The sequence below is a fragment of the Primulina huaijiensis genome, chromosome 16, assembly GCF_012295235.1.
Source record: "Primulina huaijiensis isolate GDHJ02 chromosome 16, ASM1229523v2, whole genome shotgun sequence".
Lineage (NCBI taxonomy): Eukaryota > Viridiplantae > Streptophyta > Magnoliopsida > Lamiales > Gesneriaceae > Primulina > Primulina huaijiensis.
Genome location: NC_133321.1, coordinates 2581213 through 2599795, shown reverse-complemented (window position 1 = coordinate 2599795; position 18583 = coordinate 2581213). Strand labels below are relative to the sequence as shown.

At 33.0% G+C, this 18583-nt stretch overlaps 1 protein-coding gene across 2 annotated transcripts; it reads right to left on the bottom strand.

Moving 5' to 3' along the window:
• Positions 1 to 2005: 2005 nt before the first annotated feature.
• Positions 2006 to 6070, bottom strand: LOC140962024 (uncharacterized). Of its 2 annotated transcripts, none has more exons than XM_073420864.1 (8): positions 5436 to 6070; positions 5101 to 5250; positions 4814 to 4969; positions 4648 to 4734; positions 3992 to 4111; positions 3525 to 3815; positions 2766 to 3127; positions 2006 to 2678 (listed from the first exon to the last, which is right to left on the bottom strand). In XM_073420864.1, the coding sequence occupies exons 1-8, from the start codon at positions 6025 to 6027 to the stop codon at positions 2067 to 2069; spliced, it is 2370 nt and encodes a 789-aa protein (XP_073276965.1). In that variant the 5' UTR covers positions 6028 to 6070; the 3' UTR covers positions 2006 to 2066. The 2 variants fall into 2 exon arrangements, with proteins under 2 accessions (XP_073276965.1, XP_073276966.1); XM_073420865.1 differs by having other exon boundaries at positions 2007 to 2678; positions 2766 to 3109.
• Positions 6071 to 18583: the final 12513 nt, after the last annotated feature.

Sequence of the window (18583 nt, the reverse complement as noted above, 5' to 3'; positions counted from 1 at the left end):
CAGTATCATAGGACATGAGTTTTTGGGGAGGTTTTAAAATAAAAATTAATGCGACGTCGAACAATGAGTTCTTGAACATTCATCTCCTTACGCTTATGTTACTAATAGTTTTTGAAATACTTTCAAGCTAGTGTTAGCTTCTCAACAATAGCAGCCACTTAGAAAGATTCGCTCAACGTCATTCCCTCAGCTTGAATATCGTGAAGAATCACTTGGATTTCTTGAACTTAACTGATAACCGGCTTAGAATCCACCACCACCTTTTCTCCAAATTGGTCGATTTCCTGATCTAATTTCATTCCCTTCCTCCAAAATTCCCTCAATCTTCTAACCTAATCTCCTCCTACTATCTTTCTCCTATAATCTTGTAACATAGGGAAAATTCGGAGGAAATCAATTAAATTAGATCCATTATCGAACCAATCAAGGAAAACAATTAACATCATGATTATCACGTGATCGAATCCTTAACTATAAGGTCGTGATTGGATTGAAGGATTTGAAACTATGGATGAGTTTTTGTTGGGTGAGATTTAAAATCTACCATCTTGCTAATCCATGTAAATGCAATGTTAAATACGATATATTTAAAAATACACTCAAAATGAATGTCATTTCAAATTCATCGCATCCGTTCAAATCAAAACAGAACTCCTATAAGAACGATATATCTCCGAAAAGAGAACTAAACCACCGTAAAAACTACACCTCCTCCCATAGTAACGAGGACAATTCTACAAATCTCCAAGCCATTAAGGAGGAGGAATCGAAGGTAAGCAAAACATTAACAAATTTCTCGTATTGTATTATTTTTTTAAGAGAATTAAAAGACATAAAACTAATTTCAGCCTTGAAGAAATATATGAACTAGAACTCAATTTTCGAAAAATAAATCAAGGAAAAAGATAAACCTCAATATCTGTGCAGATCTACATTAATAAATTATATTTTATTTACAATCAGTAAAGTAAATAGTATAAAACAAATCTATCATGAAACTAAATGTTTATAAATTTGTGTTTTTGTTAATTAAATCCATTGGCAAAAGTATTATTTATAAAGGTTTAATTATTGTCATGTAATGATTAATATAATTTTTTAAAATGTATTTATTTAACATATTATAAATAATTTTTTAAATAAATATTTAATAATTTACCCAATAATTTTAAAAACATATTAATTAACTCATGAAGGGATATTTAGGAAATTACAAAACAACAGAAGAGTGTTTTTATTTTTAATTTAAAATATAAAAAAACAGTAGAAAAAAACCATAAATTCTATTTTAAAACATATATAATTTTTTAATCTTGAAAACTTGCACTCTGCAATTTTTTTTTCATCCTCCGCATAAACCTTAAAAGGCAACTTTTTACACTGTTTTCTAAGGCAGCTCCGGTTATGGATGTTAATCGGTCGGTTCGATTCGATTTTTGGTTTTTTATTTCGGTTTTCGGTTTTACAAATATATAATCCGATATCCGAATCATTTTTCTTCGGTTCGGTTTTCTACCGAAATGGTTCGGTTATTTCGGTCGATTTTTTCGGTTTTGATATAATTATTTAAATTAATAAGATAAATATATTGTAAAATATAATATGTTATCTTTTTTAATTATTTCTTAGTAAAACATTTAAATATAAAATATAAATGAATTACATAAACAACAATCAACTAAATATTATTCAAAATAATTCATCATTTACTGATATTATATCAAAAATTATATAATAAAAATAAAATTATTAATTTAATGAAATTTCGTTTTTTCGGTTGGTTCGGTTTTGACATATATAATCAGAAACTGAACCAAATAAATTTCGATTTTAACATTTATATCCGAATTATAAAATTCAGTTTTCGGTTCCATTCAGTGTTCAGTTTTTTCGGTTTGGATTTTTGATTTTATTCGAAGTTTGAACACCCGGACTCCTTTGACCAAATCATATAATTTTGTCAAGAAAATCATTTTTCCCAAACGCACTCTAATTTTTTTTTTTAATTACCAGAGAAGAACTACAGATTTTCGAAGTGTCAAGGGGGAAAAGACAATGGAATCAATCTACTGGTAGAACGCCTTGTAACTGCGCAATGGCACTTTTCTGTAGTTGGCCCGCAGAAGATCGAAGTACAGCGGTAACTGAGCGAATACGAAGAGCGTCACCGGCACACAAGCAAACGCATATATTGGAACTACAGCAACCCTCAGCTTTTCCCTCAGAATGAAAGTATGGCCCGCGCAAAAACATACCAGGAAGGCAGCTATGGAAGCGAACAAGGAAGTTAGCCCATTCAAGAGCTTTCCGGGAAGGTTTCCCTTGAAGTCGCGTTCTTGACACCGTGAACTGATGATTGCAAGAAAGAAAACAAGGGCGGTCACGGATAAGCAGAGGGCTATGAGCGAGGAGATTGAGAAAATGTCGAATGCTCTGTTGTCCGTAAGTACGGGACGCCCCGTTTTGTCATTTAGTCCACCGGGCACTGTGGCCGATGTGGCGAATGCAACGGTAGCTATCAATGCAGCGATGAATGAGCAGGATTCTGAAGTCTTGATGAGCCAATTGTTCCCTTCTTTCACCAGGTCTTTGTGTTTTTCAGTGAAGACTTGCCTAGGGGTGTCCCCGTCTATGTTGTGGTGAGCTAAGTAATGTGGGGGGATGGAGTGTTTCACATACTGCATCAGGGTATGTAAATGTTTGATACTTAATAATATCTACCAATGTCAATATGTTTTTCGAAATGATGTTCAAAGTATATGTACCTTGTACCATTTGATCTCCCATTGCATCTGCAGAGCTGCGCCAGGAATGCGCCACGGCGGATATTGTCCCATCATTGCCGCAAGGTGCAGGATGCTATTTCCTCGATTATCCACTTGATGGAACATGTCTTCTGTGGGCTTCATCTTCAACAGCAAGTTAAACACTGTGGTCTGCCTGTTTTCAGCTGCTAACAGCAACACATTCTTCCCGTTGGAATCGAGGTCGTGAATGGCCACGGGGCATGTGGTAAGGATTTTTTCTACCATTTCTGGGATTCCCATCTTTGCTGCTACTAACAATGGGGTTTCAGTACTCTTAACCACACCTCTAATGTCATTTTTCACTGCATCAAATAAACGAACTTCTTTCAATTTTTTTCATAAGTTTTCAGTTCCATCCAATTCGAAAGTATAATTTTAGTTTTAGGCAGGTGCTGTCAAAGGCTTAACTTTAAGGCAAAACTCTATTTGCTTTGTCACTGTGCTACGGTGAGGTCTATTAATATTTCCAACAGATAAATGTAAGATGGTTTTGTCTGTACTGAAAGATAAATACTTGGAGGTGGTTTAGTCTATAGTGGCATGTTAAATTCGTGGGATAGATAGTTATACTGAATATTGCACACAAAGTTTCCAGGATGGATCGCGCTTGCAGATTTTGAAATCACTTTTGTTTGCGATATTGGATAAGAAGTCTCGTATATCCGCCCACTTAAATTTCTTAAATCATGTATTACTTGCATGGAAGTAGAAGTTTACCTGATTTAACTTGATTTCTTTCTTTCTCTGGATTGATTTGAATATCCTTTGAGGAATTTATTCCACCGCTAGTTTCAATACTTGATTGGGGAGCACCAAGTTCATCAGGTGGAGGTGGGCTTGCTGGAGGCCTAACTCGTCCTGAATAATGAGGTTCTAATTTCTCCGCAGGTTTTTGCCCATTACTGTCATACTTGTATCTGGATTCAGAATCGATCATTATATCCATAATCTGAAGTGCGTGTGAGTATCTTAGTTTCTTCTGTTGAATCTTTTTTATCCTCCAAAAGCCTGCACTCAACAATAGGATTCACTTGAAAGTTATTGTTATCTGTCCCAGGAAAATTCAATCATTGGTTTCATATTATGAACCCAGAGTGAGAGAAAGGAATAGAAGCGAAAGAAGATTTTCAAGAACAAAGATTGCAATTATATTTGTAGGGAAAGAAAAAGAAAATAATACTTACCGACTCCCAGAACACTTAAGATGACTTTAACTGCAAATTTAAAAAGCAAAATAGCAGTGGCATAATTGGCTGGAAAGTAACTTTGGAGTTTGCTCTTTTCCTCTGCTGACTTGATTGAAACTGGATGTACATTGAACAGGTTAGTAAATTTTTTTAAAGCATGGATCCTAAAATCATAAATATGGACATGCAGTTTAGTAATTCTGTTAGATAATGATAGATTCCCATGATAACAATGCATCATGTCGTAATTTTGGACACAACAAGTGATGATAATAAAATTTTATGTAGAATGATCCCAATTGAGGTGGTAGATGATATCTTTTCACTATAATAAGGCTTCAAATGATATAATAAAAACTACAAGAAACTAGAATGGTGTGCGTCTTTGTAGCTCATATCAATGAAAGAAATCCAGGGTAAAAAACTAGTGTGAAAGTGATAGTTCCCATATCAGGAATCCTTCGAATATAAGAGTGAACATGAGGATTGTATTCTAAAAAACTCTTTCATATTGTGTAACAGGATGTCATAGTGCGCTTCTCTCTGAAAATCTAGTCAAAAGCAATGCAGTTTTTATGGTTTAGAGGAATTGAACTGATGGCAAGAATATATTGGTATGGTAACTTATGGAACAATGTGACAAGAGTACATACTTTGCGATTCATTTCTTGTTGTCCGTTGATGTTCTATGTCATTGGAACCGCCATGTTCCAGGTTGTCAGTATCTCTTCCAAGACTAGCTGAAGGGAGACTGACTTTTAGTTTCAGAAATCTTGAGATTTATAGAAAATAAGTTTGTTTACACACACAGCTTTGCACCTTTGTAACTCTTATAAATTGGGTTCCATAAAAATAGGAAGATGTCCACACAGGTCTGGTAATTCTCCGGGTAATGGACACCACTTATGGGAGATAACACATTTTGTTCGGCCCCGGGGTTGTATCTCTGCAGCTTCAGCTCATCAACAAAAATACCTTGATCAGAAACCAGAGCTTGTTTTAGCATATGATTCCACTCGGTAAAAATGTGCATGATATAATTTCTGAATACTTGATTTACTCAGTAAAAAGTCGAAGTTTTGCATGAAGTTGTGAAAAATTCATACAGTGGTAAATAATTGAGTCATAGAGTCCAATATGACTGCTGCTTTTGAACACACTAGGCTTTTTCGCTAGTACATGAATGGGCGATTCTCCATCAACATTCACAAAATCCACCAGCTTTGGGAAGTAGCTAATGATCTGGTAAGCTAGCCCTGTTGAAGAAAATACATGAAAGTTCTCTTATAGGATTTGGAACTTAACAACACTGCATTGGGGAAATTTATCAAAGCTAGGAAGATACATAATAGGCTTTTCGTTTGGTTGCACAGCTAAGAGCTCAGTGAAATCATATCACTGTGAAAAAATAGACTATATAAAAAGAGATGGTTTTTCTTACCAAAGTATGCTCCAGCAATAGCCGTGTGTAAAACAGTATTCCCATCGTTGTTTCTTCTACAAAGCGATTCATCTGATTCTTGATCTTTCTCTTTCTTGGCCTGCGATTCTTCTAATTCTCGATCTTTCTCTTTCTTGGCCTTGTAGATCTCGTAAAGGCAAATAAAAGCTTCTTTCTTTCCATAACAAGCTGCAACAAACAATGGAGTCTCACCTTTTGCATTTCGAATGGTGACGAGTTTTGGCTGCTGTGAAGCAATGGATTCACATACAGCCACCCATCCAACTCTTGCTGCCAGATGGAGAGGTGTGTTTCCCTTGTCATTTTGCATAGACAGTACATCAAATGCTTCGTTTTTGGATATCGAATCCAACATTTTCTTGACAAAGTTTGCTGAAAGACCAGCGCGCCCTGGATGGTAATTTGAGATGACTACATGCAAAGCTGTGTCTTCAGATTTAGTGATCTTAGCTTTCTGAGCCCAGGAATTTGTGATGTAAAATGAAACCACATCTTTCCATTGCTTTCGCATGGTAAGTTTAAAGAAATGATTCAGTGAAGCATCATCTTCATTCATATGTTGCTCATTCATGTTTGATTTATCTGATAATAGATGGCAGTTTATATCATCGATATATATATATATATATATATATAGGTGGTAAAAGGGTAAGGTGTTGCTTAAAAAAACAGAGGGGGGCAAGGGTACGAACAAATTGAGTTGGTTGACTGCTTCAAAAAATATTTGATTTATATTCAAAATTATCGAATTCGAGCAGGACATCGTAAACTAAAAAAGTCCAACATTGGCTCCAAAATTAAAGGACAAGAGTGAATTAAATAACATGGATACTTGGGCAACTTAATCACTCAAAGTCATTGGACTCTTTATTGTAGACTACGTTAGATAAAATAATCACTGTGGGACACAACTTAGGTCTCTTTTTAGCCATATTTAATTCTTGATGATTAGGTTATTCTATGTATGTTGTCCGAATACTCAAGCAACGAATTAAAATTTCATCACTTTGGTCCATTACAAGGTAGGAATTGATGTCTTCCCAACAAATATTAAGTTGGTTTTCTTCTTCTTTTTTTTTTTTGTGTTTTTTATTATTCCGTTACCGCTATTTTTCTGTGCTCTCGGTAAATTTCCAAGTTATTGAAATAGCTTGCAAATGACGCTAGTCAGATAAATTGTATTGGACATATCGAGTTTGACATCCTCACCCGAGAAGATGTTGGAAGGGAAAATCGAACTCTTCATCATTGGTTAATTGATCATTTACCACACAAGGCCGGACATGCGGGTCTCGTAATCAATCTTTTCCTGGAAATATTTTTGATCTCGCTTGTTTGCAGTTTGCCAAAAAGATCAATCGGTCAATGATTTTACAAGTTTTTTTTATTCATCCCTAAAGAATTATCAACAGAAAAAAAAAATTTAAAAAAAAAACAAGCCGTGTACTTCTGTAAACAAGATATGCAAATTTTTTTATTCATATTGTTCGGGACCATAATTGTTTTGGTCTTTTTAATTAGTTTTTAATAATTAATTAATATAAGTGGCCAAAAGAGTTAAATTCCTATGATGTCGTTTCATAAGTCAATTTTGTGAGACAAATATCTTATCCGACTCGACCCATACTTTTTTTAAAATTTTTATTTGAAAAATATTATTTTTCATTCAAAGTATGGATCAGATCGATCTATCTAACAGATATAAATCTGTGATATCGTCTCACATGAGACCTACTCATAAACATTTATGTGATATGAAAGTCTATTGTAAATAAATATCTACAATAATATTAAAAGTTAGGAGTCGAGTTGATTTTCTCTTGAGGCAGCAATATGGAGGAAGTTTGTGCATGTCTGGCAAAGGCAAGACTCAATTGGGAGGTGCAAATTTTCAAACAAAATTTAAATATATTTCATATTATCTTACATATGTTTAATTATTTTATAAAATTATGCACAAAAAATCACGTGAAACTTCTTACGAGTTAATTTTATGAGATAGATATCTGATCCGACTCATAAAATATATTATTTATTATGTCTAAATTATAATTTTTCAGTGCACAGTATCCACAAATATTCATTTTTTATTTAAAAAAATATCTTATAATTTAATTCATAACAATTTTTGTATTGTAACGACGAATGTTTTGTAGTTATGTTAAAAAAAATATTGTGTAATATATGTTGATTTGAGTTAAAAATATAACATTTCACTATAGATATGTACCGAATCGACCCGTCTAACAGATATACAACCGTGAGACCGTTGTACATGAGACCTACTTAAAATTAAAATAGTTTAAGAATGAGTAAAAACTATTTTGACACATTAGCTATGAATAAATTGATACATGAATTATTGTAAATAGTCTAATTCGTATATGATTCAACTAAAAAGTTAATTTTACCTTTAACATAAATTAATTTTAACTCCAATTATTATTAAATTCAATTAGATATATATTTTTATTAAAAAAATCATTTTATTGATTAATTTTTTTTCAAAATAATATATTTATTTAAAAATAATTTTATGATAAATAATTATCACGCTCTTTGTATTAAAATATTAGAATTATTAAGTAATACAATTATATTCCAACGGATAAATAATAAACTCAAATATAATATATTTTACAACATATTTATAAATATATAATAAATTAATATTATTTTTTTTTATCCATATTATAGTATTATAATTATATATTAAAAAATCTGGTGAACCGGTCGGACGGGTTTTAACATATTCACCAGTTTTTGATTTGTCTAATTGGATATTGACCATTTTTGACCGATTCTGATTGATTTGATCATAAAAATAATTTTTAGACTAGGTCTGGACTGGATCCGTAGCCAGTTCTCGATCGAACAGGTCTGTCCTTTTTTTAAAAACAATGATTTTAAAATTATTTTTAGATCCCTTATTTTTTGTGATAATAAACAATAACTCATTGTATTAAATCAATTTTTTTTTTGCAATGTGTTTTAGGTACTCGACTGCTCACTGAAAATTCAGAAGAATTCTTCAACCGATCTCGAGATGCAAAGTTATCTAAGTGCTTTATCGTCTGTAGCAAAAAAATTACTCGGTCATTCACCATATCGAAGTACATTTATAAACGGTTGAGTAAGTCATCTTCTGATTCAAGCCACATGTCTTACAAGTATTTCACCTATTTTATGAGAAAATTTAGTACACTGATAATGCACGACAAAAAAGATATCAGAAGATAAAATTGTTTTTCTTAAAAATATATGCGTAGAGCTAGTGACTTTTTGCTGTCAGTGGCCCGTACAGGAAAGGACGACGACAACACTACTTTTGCATTAATGCTCATTTAATGAGCTCCAGTCAAACATTGAACAGGAAGATTCAAAGAACACTATAAATAGAATTCCAAGAAGAGTTTCAATGATAAGAAAAGAAGATGCAGACGACACTCTAAGCATTCTCTAAAAAGATTTTTGAGCACTCATCACTTTGATATTCACTGCTGCTCAACAGCTCTTGCAACAAATATTATTTATTAGATCATCAAGGACTTCTGTCAAACTAATCGATTGTTTTTGTTTGGAATGTTTGAATAGTTGTTTGATACTTTGAATCTGAAGATTCACTTCTTTGTTTCATTTGTGTTGTATTGGTTGTCCGACTGTGTGTCTCAACCATTTGAGCTAACTTGAAGTTTCAACTTATGCATTGGATAAGTCCTAAGGTTGAATCGGTGTTGGGTGCAATAATTGTCCATGCTGAAAGAGCGATCAAACCTTGGTGCTTGAGCTGCTGTGCAGTTTAAAAGTTTTGAGTTGCTCCATGACCACCAGCTATAGCTTTCGGTAAAGTGGCAAGCGCTCGGTCCTAACAATTGGTATCAGAGCTAAGGTCACGGGTTCAATTCTCATTAATTGCAAGCAGTGCAATTATTGGAAGGGATATTTTTGGGTGCAATAATTGTCCCTGCTGGAAGAGCGATCGAACTGTGGTGCTTGAGTTGATGTGCGGTTTAAAAGATTTGAGTTGTACCATTACCAACAACTATAGTTTTTGGTAAAGCGACAAGTGCTATGTCCTAACAATCGGATTGTTACAAAGAGTTATAAAGTCAAAGTTTTCAGTGCAATCCTTTTTAAGTAGAAGAAGGGATGACATAAAAGCTTGAGTCTCCGAAAATCCACAAATTTTTTTTTTCATTTCCTTTACTGAATTTACTTATCTTTCTTATTTGCTATATTTGAAGGTATAAATTCATAAAAATCATCAGACTGTTTTACTCACAATTTGTGTTCTGGCCGTTTCTTAAGAGTTGTAAAATCAGGTCTTGTATAGCTAATCCTATCAAGACCGGTTACATTATTTGGCAATGTTTAATAAAAAAATTTAAAATGTTTATTTACTCACTCTAAACGCATCTTTGTTCCTAACAATTAAAAAATAGGTAGAGAAAAACATAATTTTATTGAATATACTTATAATTTTTAAAATTCATTATAATTGAATATGAAACGTCTACTACTTAAAATGCTACTAGAAATTTTATTTTTTTTTTGAAAGCTAATTCTCGAAAATGAACATTTAAATGCATGCATGCAATAACTGCTAAAACTCACACATTTTAAAATAAGAAGAATTCCATACTGAAAAATTACTACATTTAAAAATATTTCCAAAACTCTTGCTGGACCATCAACATATAAAAAGACAAAGTATGAAAATATCAAAAACATTCATATCTCATAAGCATGATGTGCGGAAGAAATATGATCCTTGAGAGATCGGATATCTTTCTGTTGAATGCGTCCTTGAGCGATAGAGATGTGTGATCTTTGATTGCGCTCAGATACTTAAAGTATGAAGACTTGAAAGATTCACGCTTTTGAAAGCTTGATGGTTATGTCTCACGTTGTGATCGTGTCTTAGTCTTGCATACTACCAGCTTCACTTATATAAGCTGTCAATCCAATGGTTAGAAAAAGATGAGCAACATTAACCTGAAACCTTGGAATGATGTGTCACTATCAGCTGCAACTACATTAAATGTTCTTCAGCAATACATTTAATGTTCTCTTTGCTAGCACAGCTTTGAATCTCGTTCCTTGAAGAGTTACTGCTGGGTGTCCTTTTATAGCAACTGTTTTTACCATCAGAACTTGTAGGACATAAGTAATTTTTCTCTTTTGGGATAGTGACTTAAATGCAGATCAATCTTGAGACTTGTGAATAACACGGTTGACTTGTAGCGGTACAAACCTATTTGAGTGTTCTGCACCGGTCAGAGAATGTCTTTCATTAAGTGAGCAATAAATGACTTCTTTAATGACTTCGACATAACGTTCTTCGAACAGCTTGTTGAGAGCTTTAAACGGTTGAGCTGATAGGCGGTCTGAACTCTGTAAGCGGTTGAACCGTTACCTGCTATACATGAAACTTTGCAGTTGTTTCCTGAAATAGTCAAGTGCTATTTTGATTTTGTCGATCACCAATACTTTTGGGTAATAATAATTTTTTAACAATATTATTTTTAGGTGTTTAAGTATACAAAGCACAAACCTTTTTTCCAACTAAATAAAATATAATCAAATTAATACTAATATCTAAAATTAATTGATTCAGATAAAAAAATTAAATTCATATATTCAGAAATAACTAAAATTTAAAATTATATAACAAAACGTAGTTTTTCAAAAATTACGACACATAAAACATGTTCAAATTTTTAGAAAAAAATAATAATCAAAATAAATTAAGAATATTTTTAAAAATTAGTGATCAATGTATCAAAATCAAAAAATTAAAATTTAACTTATTTTTTTAGTTGACTATTTAGAATAAATCATATTTATACTTAGGTTCGGATTAAAATAAGGATAATTTGTAAATAAATCCCGAAACCCAACTTCAACTTTATCCTAACAACCTACACCCAAGAAGCTTTGTTTAAACCCCTAAACCATTAAAAAAGACAATATCACCCTTATACGTGTTAATTTCAAATGATTGATTTTCCTGAGGCCAAAAATGACATCAGAGTCAAGATAAAATTATTTCAAACATACAAATTTATTAGTATAAAGTAATTAAATATTTGAGGAGGAGAATTTTCTCAAATAACATGAATCCAAACACAGGTTCGAGATTAATTATTTACAGGACATATTCCAAATCTTTGGAATATTCGAAGTAGTAAGATCTAACCAAGGTCAGATATCATAAAAATAGGGGAAATTATCAGAGTCCTAAGGTAAACTTATGATTGAAAATAACAGGTTCCTAGAAATAGTACCGAATTCCTCTAAACTTTCCAGAGATCTTAGAGAAATTCAAAAGACAGTAATATATTGTATTATGTACCACAAAATGTAGAAAAAATTCTTGAGAACCAGGAAGAAATTCTTGAAATATTAAGGATATTCAAACAAGACTTCAAAACCTTGAACAACAACCAAGTTCAGTAAAAAGACATCAGAAGGAAGGTTACCACCATCATTTGGTACTAAAACCTTATTACATCAAAGAGAGAAGGCCAAATTGATGCCAAAACCGTTAACTGAAGAAGAAAAAAAGACCAATCTAATCAAAACAGTCTCATAAAAGAAATTAATCTGATAACAATTTTAGAAAGGATTGGTCTAGAGGATCTCCAAGACCTTGTAGAATCTTTTACAAATCTCAAGGTTGTAGATCTAAAGATGAACACAACTGGAGGCGAACAACCCACCATAACCTGGTCATCTTCGCAAGAACCACCAAGAGAAAGTGTGGAATCACAGAATATAAATATGAGAGAATCGCAAACAGACTTTTACACTGGTGAAGAATCACACCCAGCAAGAACAAAGTCAAGGAAGAATCAAATTCCTTTGCACCAAACACCCTATGGAAAATCTGTTTTAGAACCTTTACATCCTTATGGGGTTATGCTTAACCTAGATGTATTATATTTTAAAAACAGAGAAGATCTCATATATGATTGGACATCCACTATGAGAATCGCAACAGGTACACTCGATCTCAATAGAGAAGGATTCATTAAACTATTGGAAATGCGTCTTATGGGATCAGTTAAAATTGCTTGGTACATGACTTCAGTAGAAACCAAAGCATCAGTCCTAGCCGGAGAATCTCTTAGCGAGATAGCCGGAAGAATGACTACCCTTTTTAAAGCACAATTTATAGGGATAGATTATTTTAACACTCAAGATACAGAGAAGAAAAAGAAATATACTCAAGCTCTGTATAGTCTTATATTACATGACATATGTTTAGGGGATGAATATATTATGTTATTCACTAAATATAGATGGAATTCAGGGGTCGAAGAAGATATAGTAATGCAACTTTTCTTCGCCAAAATGCCAAGTCCCTGGAGAGAAATGATAATAAGGGAATATGTCTCTGGCAATCCAGATACATTGACATGAAGAGCCTCTTTCCTTAATGAAAAATTGGCAGAATGGTGTCATTTGGTAGCATTACAAAAGAATTACAAACGTTTAAGAAATATTAACAAAAGTACTTCTTTGTGTTGTAAAGAAAATGATCTTCCAACAATTATTGGAAGTAAACCACAAAGAAAAAAGAGGAAGGGTTTTAGATCTCATCCTTATGCCAGAAGTTGAAGAAGTTCTTGGAAACCAAGAACAGTTTGGTCAAGACAAAAGGCCAGATCCTACAAATCTGGGTAAAGAAGTGGACCATCAAGAAGTAGGACATCATCTCAAGCATCGAGTACATGTCGAAGCACAGGAAGAACACCTACAAAGAAAACTTTCAGAAGAGCTTACACTCGAGCTAATGAAAGTTTTAAAGATTGTAAGTGCCGGAAATGTGGAGCAAGAGGTCATATCTCAACCAAAAGTCCAGAAAATGAAAAGAGGTATTAAACACTTCGATCCAACCCCGGATATTGAAGAAGCATTTTATTATCAATATCTTATTCAAGTATACCAATTCGAGGATATTGCCTATGACGAAAGTATTTATGAAGAAGAAGAAATCTTAAGTCAGGGAGGATCTGAAGGAACAGAATCAGAATCTGATTGAAGACGAGGTATTTCGACACGAAACACATGAATATTTGTCTGGTTTCTTTAGCCAGACAACAATATCCCATAACATGGTCTAAAGGATCATGAGAGAAAATCATAGTCTTCAGAGATATCAGAGAATCTCTGCAGGACATGTAGAAAAATTCTTAGGAAGTTTTGGCCTAAGAAATAGAAAGCATCATCTAATCTATAAAGTTTCCAGAAGGGAAATAGCAATTCCGATGGAACTTACAGGAAATAGAATGGAGATACAACCAATTCTTTCCGAAGAAATTAAGTTGGAATTACAAAAACTCAAGATAGAAGTAGCACGAACCATGTCCTGGATTCATATCGGAGCAATCCAGATTATGATAAAAGCTAATTTTAAAGAAGGAATAGATTCACCCATTGATATCGCTAATGCGATAAACGAATGGGTAACCTTCAAGATTCAGTATTGGGAATAATCTCAGGAAATCTCTGTGCAGGAAAAATTGTAAGAGTAATTTATCCAAGAATTACCTACAACCTGACAGATCGAGACTTCAGCTGAGCTTTGACGTTGCATCAGAACTTCAATGAAAAAAAGCTGATGAAAGAGGGTAATAGACCATATTATATTACTTATCAAATTTCATATGCTCTATCTAATACATATCCTTCAGAATTGTTTATTAGAAATGAGTTTATTGAAATACCTGAAATATTTGAAAAAGTGACCAGACTATTTATCCCGAAAGAATTGGGTTTCCTTTAATACAAGAAATAGATATCCAAATACAAGACAATACCGATTTTACAGAGGAATCAAATTCTTAGATTGGAATCAAGAATACTATCTTTTCAAAGAGATAGAATTACGAGCTACAGGTGAGGAAAAACAACTGTCCAAGAAACCCAACAGACACTAAAAAGATTTTTTACAATAGGAAAGCTTAGATGTCTAGAAGGGTGGAAGGAAGTAGAAATAGTATTTGATATTAAGAAACAAAGGAATCAATTTCCTTGTAATGCCATATACTATTTAGAACAACCTATGATAAGAACTTACTAATGAATGATCAATATCGGAGAATTGAAAGTTCATATAAAAGGAATTCCAGTAAAAGAATCAGATCGATTGGTTCTTGGGCTAGAGTTTCTTGAGGAACATAAACCTTGGAAACGTCTAGAATATGGAATGTAGTTTATGGCTGAGGATAAAATGTGGAAAATTCAATTACCACAAGCTCATTCTCGATATACATTCCAGTAAGAATGTTATACGAACAATATAAGGCATAACATTTTTCTGCTTATATTGATTCAGGTGCTGGAATCTGTACAGTAAAAAGAGGAGTTTTCTCAACTAATTTGGAAGAAGAATTACCAAAGATTGCAGGAAGAGATTTCTCCAAAAGAATCTAAATCTTATGTAAAAGAATTAAGATGACTGAATCGTTATCGGTGGTGCTGGAAAAACGCCTTGGTATAAGGTAAAAACACCACCGATTTATTTTCATGATACATGAGCTGACATTCTGCTAGAAAATAATTTTCTACAAATGTTTAAGTCCTATACGCAAGAAAATGAGATTAGAAGATTAGTGTTCACAACACTTTGTGATCACAAAATCATAGTTCAGCGATTAAGAGAGGCATTTTACAGAAAATTTCCAATTCAAATTCGCAGCAAGCGTGGTGATGAAGGAAAGCTTCTGAACCCAAAAATGAAAGATTCTAGACGGTTTAGAGAAACAATGCTCCAATTAAGCGCAGATAAGCAGCTCCAATCAGAAGAAATAAAATGCCTCAAGATAGTTCTGCATCAGAATGAGGTAGGGTTTGAATCAAGGGTATCATTAGAAGATGTCAATAAAAAGATCAAAGAAAATTACAATGAAGATCCCTTGGCATGGTGGGATAAAAATCAACTCAAAGCCTGCTTTAAAATTAAGGAAGGAAAAGAGTATAAATTTGTCTGATGCAAGCCTATCCCAATAAATATAATAGATCAAAGGGATATGCAGATTATAATCAAGGAACATCTGGACCTTGGTTTAATCAAAGCAGGAATTTCACCATACAGTAGCCCAAGATTTCTTGTAAGAAATCATTGTGAAATAAAAAGTAACAAACTCAGATTAGTTATTAATTACCAAGAAATTAATAAGATTCTAGAGTTTGATGTGTATTTTATACCTAGTAGAGAACATCTAATTAGTTGCATATGCAATACGAAGATATTCTCTAAATTTGATTGTAAGTCTGGTTTTTATCAGATTCCGATGCAGGAAGAAAGCAAGAAATTCACAGCTTTCTCCACACCACATGGACACTATATCTGGAAGGTATTACAAATGGGATTGGCTAATTCACCTCAGATATTTCAGAGAAAAATGGATAATCTATTTAAAGATTATTTCAAATTTATATTTGTCTATATTGATGATGTTTTAATAGGATCTAAAAATATAAAAAAAATATATTAAGCATTTAGAGATTTTCTTTAATGTTTGTAGAAAAGAAGGATTGGTTCTATCTGAAAAGAAAGCAGAAATTGCCACAAGAAAAATTGAATTTCTCGGAATAGAAATCGATGGGTTTGGAATACTTTTGCAAGATCATATAGTAAAAAAAAGTGCAAAATTTTCAAAACGAGTTAAAAGAAAAGAAACAACTTCAAAGTTTTCTAGGAGTTGTTAATTTTGCTGGGATGTTTATCAAAACCTAACAAAACACATGAAAGTGTTCATTCCATTACTGAAAAAAGATGCAAAATTTATATGGACGAAAGAACACACGCATGGACTTAGTCAACTAAAGGAGATTTGTAAAAATCTTCCGAAAATGGCTATTCATCAGGACGAGGATGTTCTGGTATTATATACAGATGTCAGTGATCACTGGTGGGTGGCAGTTTTAACAAAGTTCACACCAGAAGGAGAACAGTCATGCAGATATAGCAGTGGACTCTTCTCAGATGCAGAAGTCATAAGATTGCATATCAACGAAAAAGAATTTTATGCGGTAAAAATGATTTTTGAAAAATGACCATTATTTTTACTTGCAAAGAAATTTACTTTAAAAGTTGATAATACACATGTAAAAGCTTTCTTGAGGAATAGAATAAAATCTAAACCCGAGAAGACCAGATTATTAAGATGGTAAGCGTTATATCAAAATTATATTTTTGATATTGTGATCATAAAATCTCATGAAAATATTCTTACAGATTTTTTAACAAGAGATGAACAGCGGTGATATCGATGTCATCATCAAAATGCAGAGGCATTTGAGAGAACACCTTGAAATGCTTCAAAACAAGTTCAATAAACTTTCCCTAAATGCAGAAGTTGCGGGTAGACTACAACAAGCCGATAAGAGAATTGTCTCTGATCGAATCACAGGATATCTACAGGCTTATACTCAGCTATGGTATGTAATACAAAGGCCATATGTTAATGTTCAAAAATTCATTAAAGATCCTCCGACAGAAGAAACACCCCTTGTTGCTTCAATAACTAAATATGAAATTTCCACCAGAAGAACATGGGGTCTATGGGTCTATCTAACCGAGATGGACAAAGTCAGGTTTTCGTTTAAATTTTATCATAATTCAGTAAACGGATCTTTCCTATTAAACACTATGACAGTAAAAACAACAAGTTTTGCAGAAGATCTATTTGAAAAGAAAATAAATCTTTTGTCTAATAGCAGCTGCCGGGGAGTAAAGAAACTCATCGGAAAATTCTGCAACATGGCTCGTGTGGGAAGATGGTCAGAACAAATCTGCCCAGAATGCTCAAATCAAAAGGAGCCAGAATTTGGCAAGGGCTTGAGACCTAGATCAGACAGGAAGCATCCTGCAGAAACAGGACTAAGTGGTGAGGACCACAACCACGTTTTCCTCGGGGACACCAAAAGTATAAGATTCCCCGACAAAAATAAGTAGACATGTGACCCTAATAACTTTTCCATGGGGATAACAAAAGATAAAGATTCCCCGACAAAAGCAAAGTAGGCATGTGATTTGTCCACTAACAAAAGGACTTGGACCCAAAGATACCTATAAATATAGGGTATTTGGGAACAAGAAAATCACACAATAATTAAAACGAAATTTGGAACTAAAGAAAATGTATTATATGAAACGACCTCTATTTTTTTAAAAAAAAATAAATATTAAACTCGAAAATACTAATTAAAATAACTTAACATTTATAACAATAATAATAATTTAACATATGAAATCTCAAGTGTAACAAAACATCCCTAAATCATCAATTAACTAAAAATCCTATGTCGACCTTTAAAAAGATCAACTAACATAAAATTTAAGCATAAAAATCTCTAATAAAATCATTAAAAATAATCCTTTAAATCTTTTATCTATCAAGTTAGTGCGAAAAATGAAAGGGTCTCTCAGGAGTGTACTGTTTCACTCGATCCACTCAAGCGTCAGCGCCTCCTCAAATCATCAAATCCTGCATCATACAAACCTATTAAGTCTAATGATTCGGCGCGTTCTAAACATGAGTAACAAATAATACATATACAATCACAAGCATTTAAAAATCATACTTTTATTTAAAATAGCTTTTGAGCATAAATAAACCATTTAAAATCATTTAAACATCATTTAAGCATAATAAAATCATTTAAATATCTTTTAAGCATAAATCATATATCATAAAATCATTTAATCGTAAAGCATTCAATCTTTTATCATTTTGGGTGAAGTTTGATCATCGAAAGTGACTAGCATTTATACTTTGGTCGACTGATCGGTCTTCAGCTCCACATGATCCATGGGGGTGGGCAGTAGGCTTCATCGTGAAAATACGATCATCGGAGCTCTCTCGGGGGCCTTCTCCCATAGACGGGCTCTCTCTGGGGCCTTTTCTCATAAATGGACTCCTTCTGAGGCCTTCTCCCGTAAATGAGCTTTGGTTTTGGGCTTCCAAGCTTAAGAGCAATTAGGCCTACTTTAAATAATTAAATTGAGTCCAATAACACTTATTTAATTAAAACATAAAATTTTATAAAATTAGTTTCTTAAAAATAATATTTTTGATCTTTTAAAACTTCTTGTTTGCCCAAAACCGGCTTCT

Coding starts and splice junctions, on each gene's coding strand:
- LOC140962024 (XM_073420864.1), bottom strand. CDS start 6,027: ATGAATGAGCAACATATGAATGAAGATGATGCTTCACTGAATCATTTC. Junction 4,970..5,100: donor TGACTCAATTATTTACCACT/GTATGAATTTTT, acceptor TTTCTGATCAAG/GTATTTTTGTTGATGAGCTG. Junction 3,816..3,991: donor CTTAAGTGTTCTGGGAGTCG/GTAAGTATTATT, acceptor TGTTGAGTGCAG/GCTTTTGGAGGATAAAAAAG.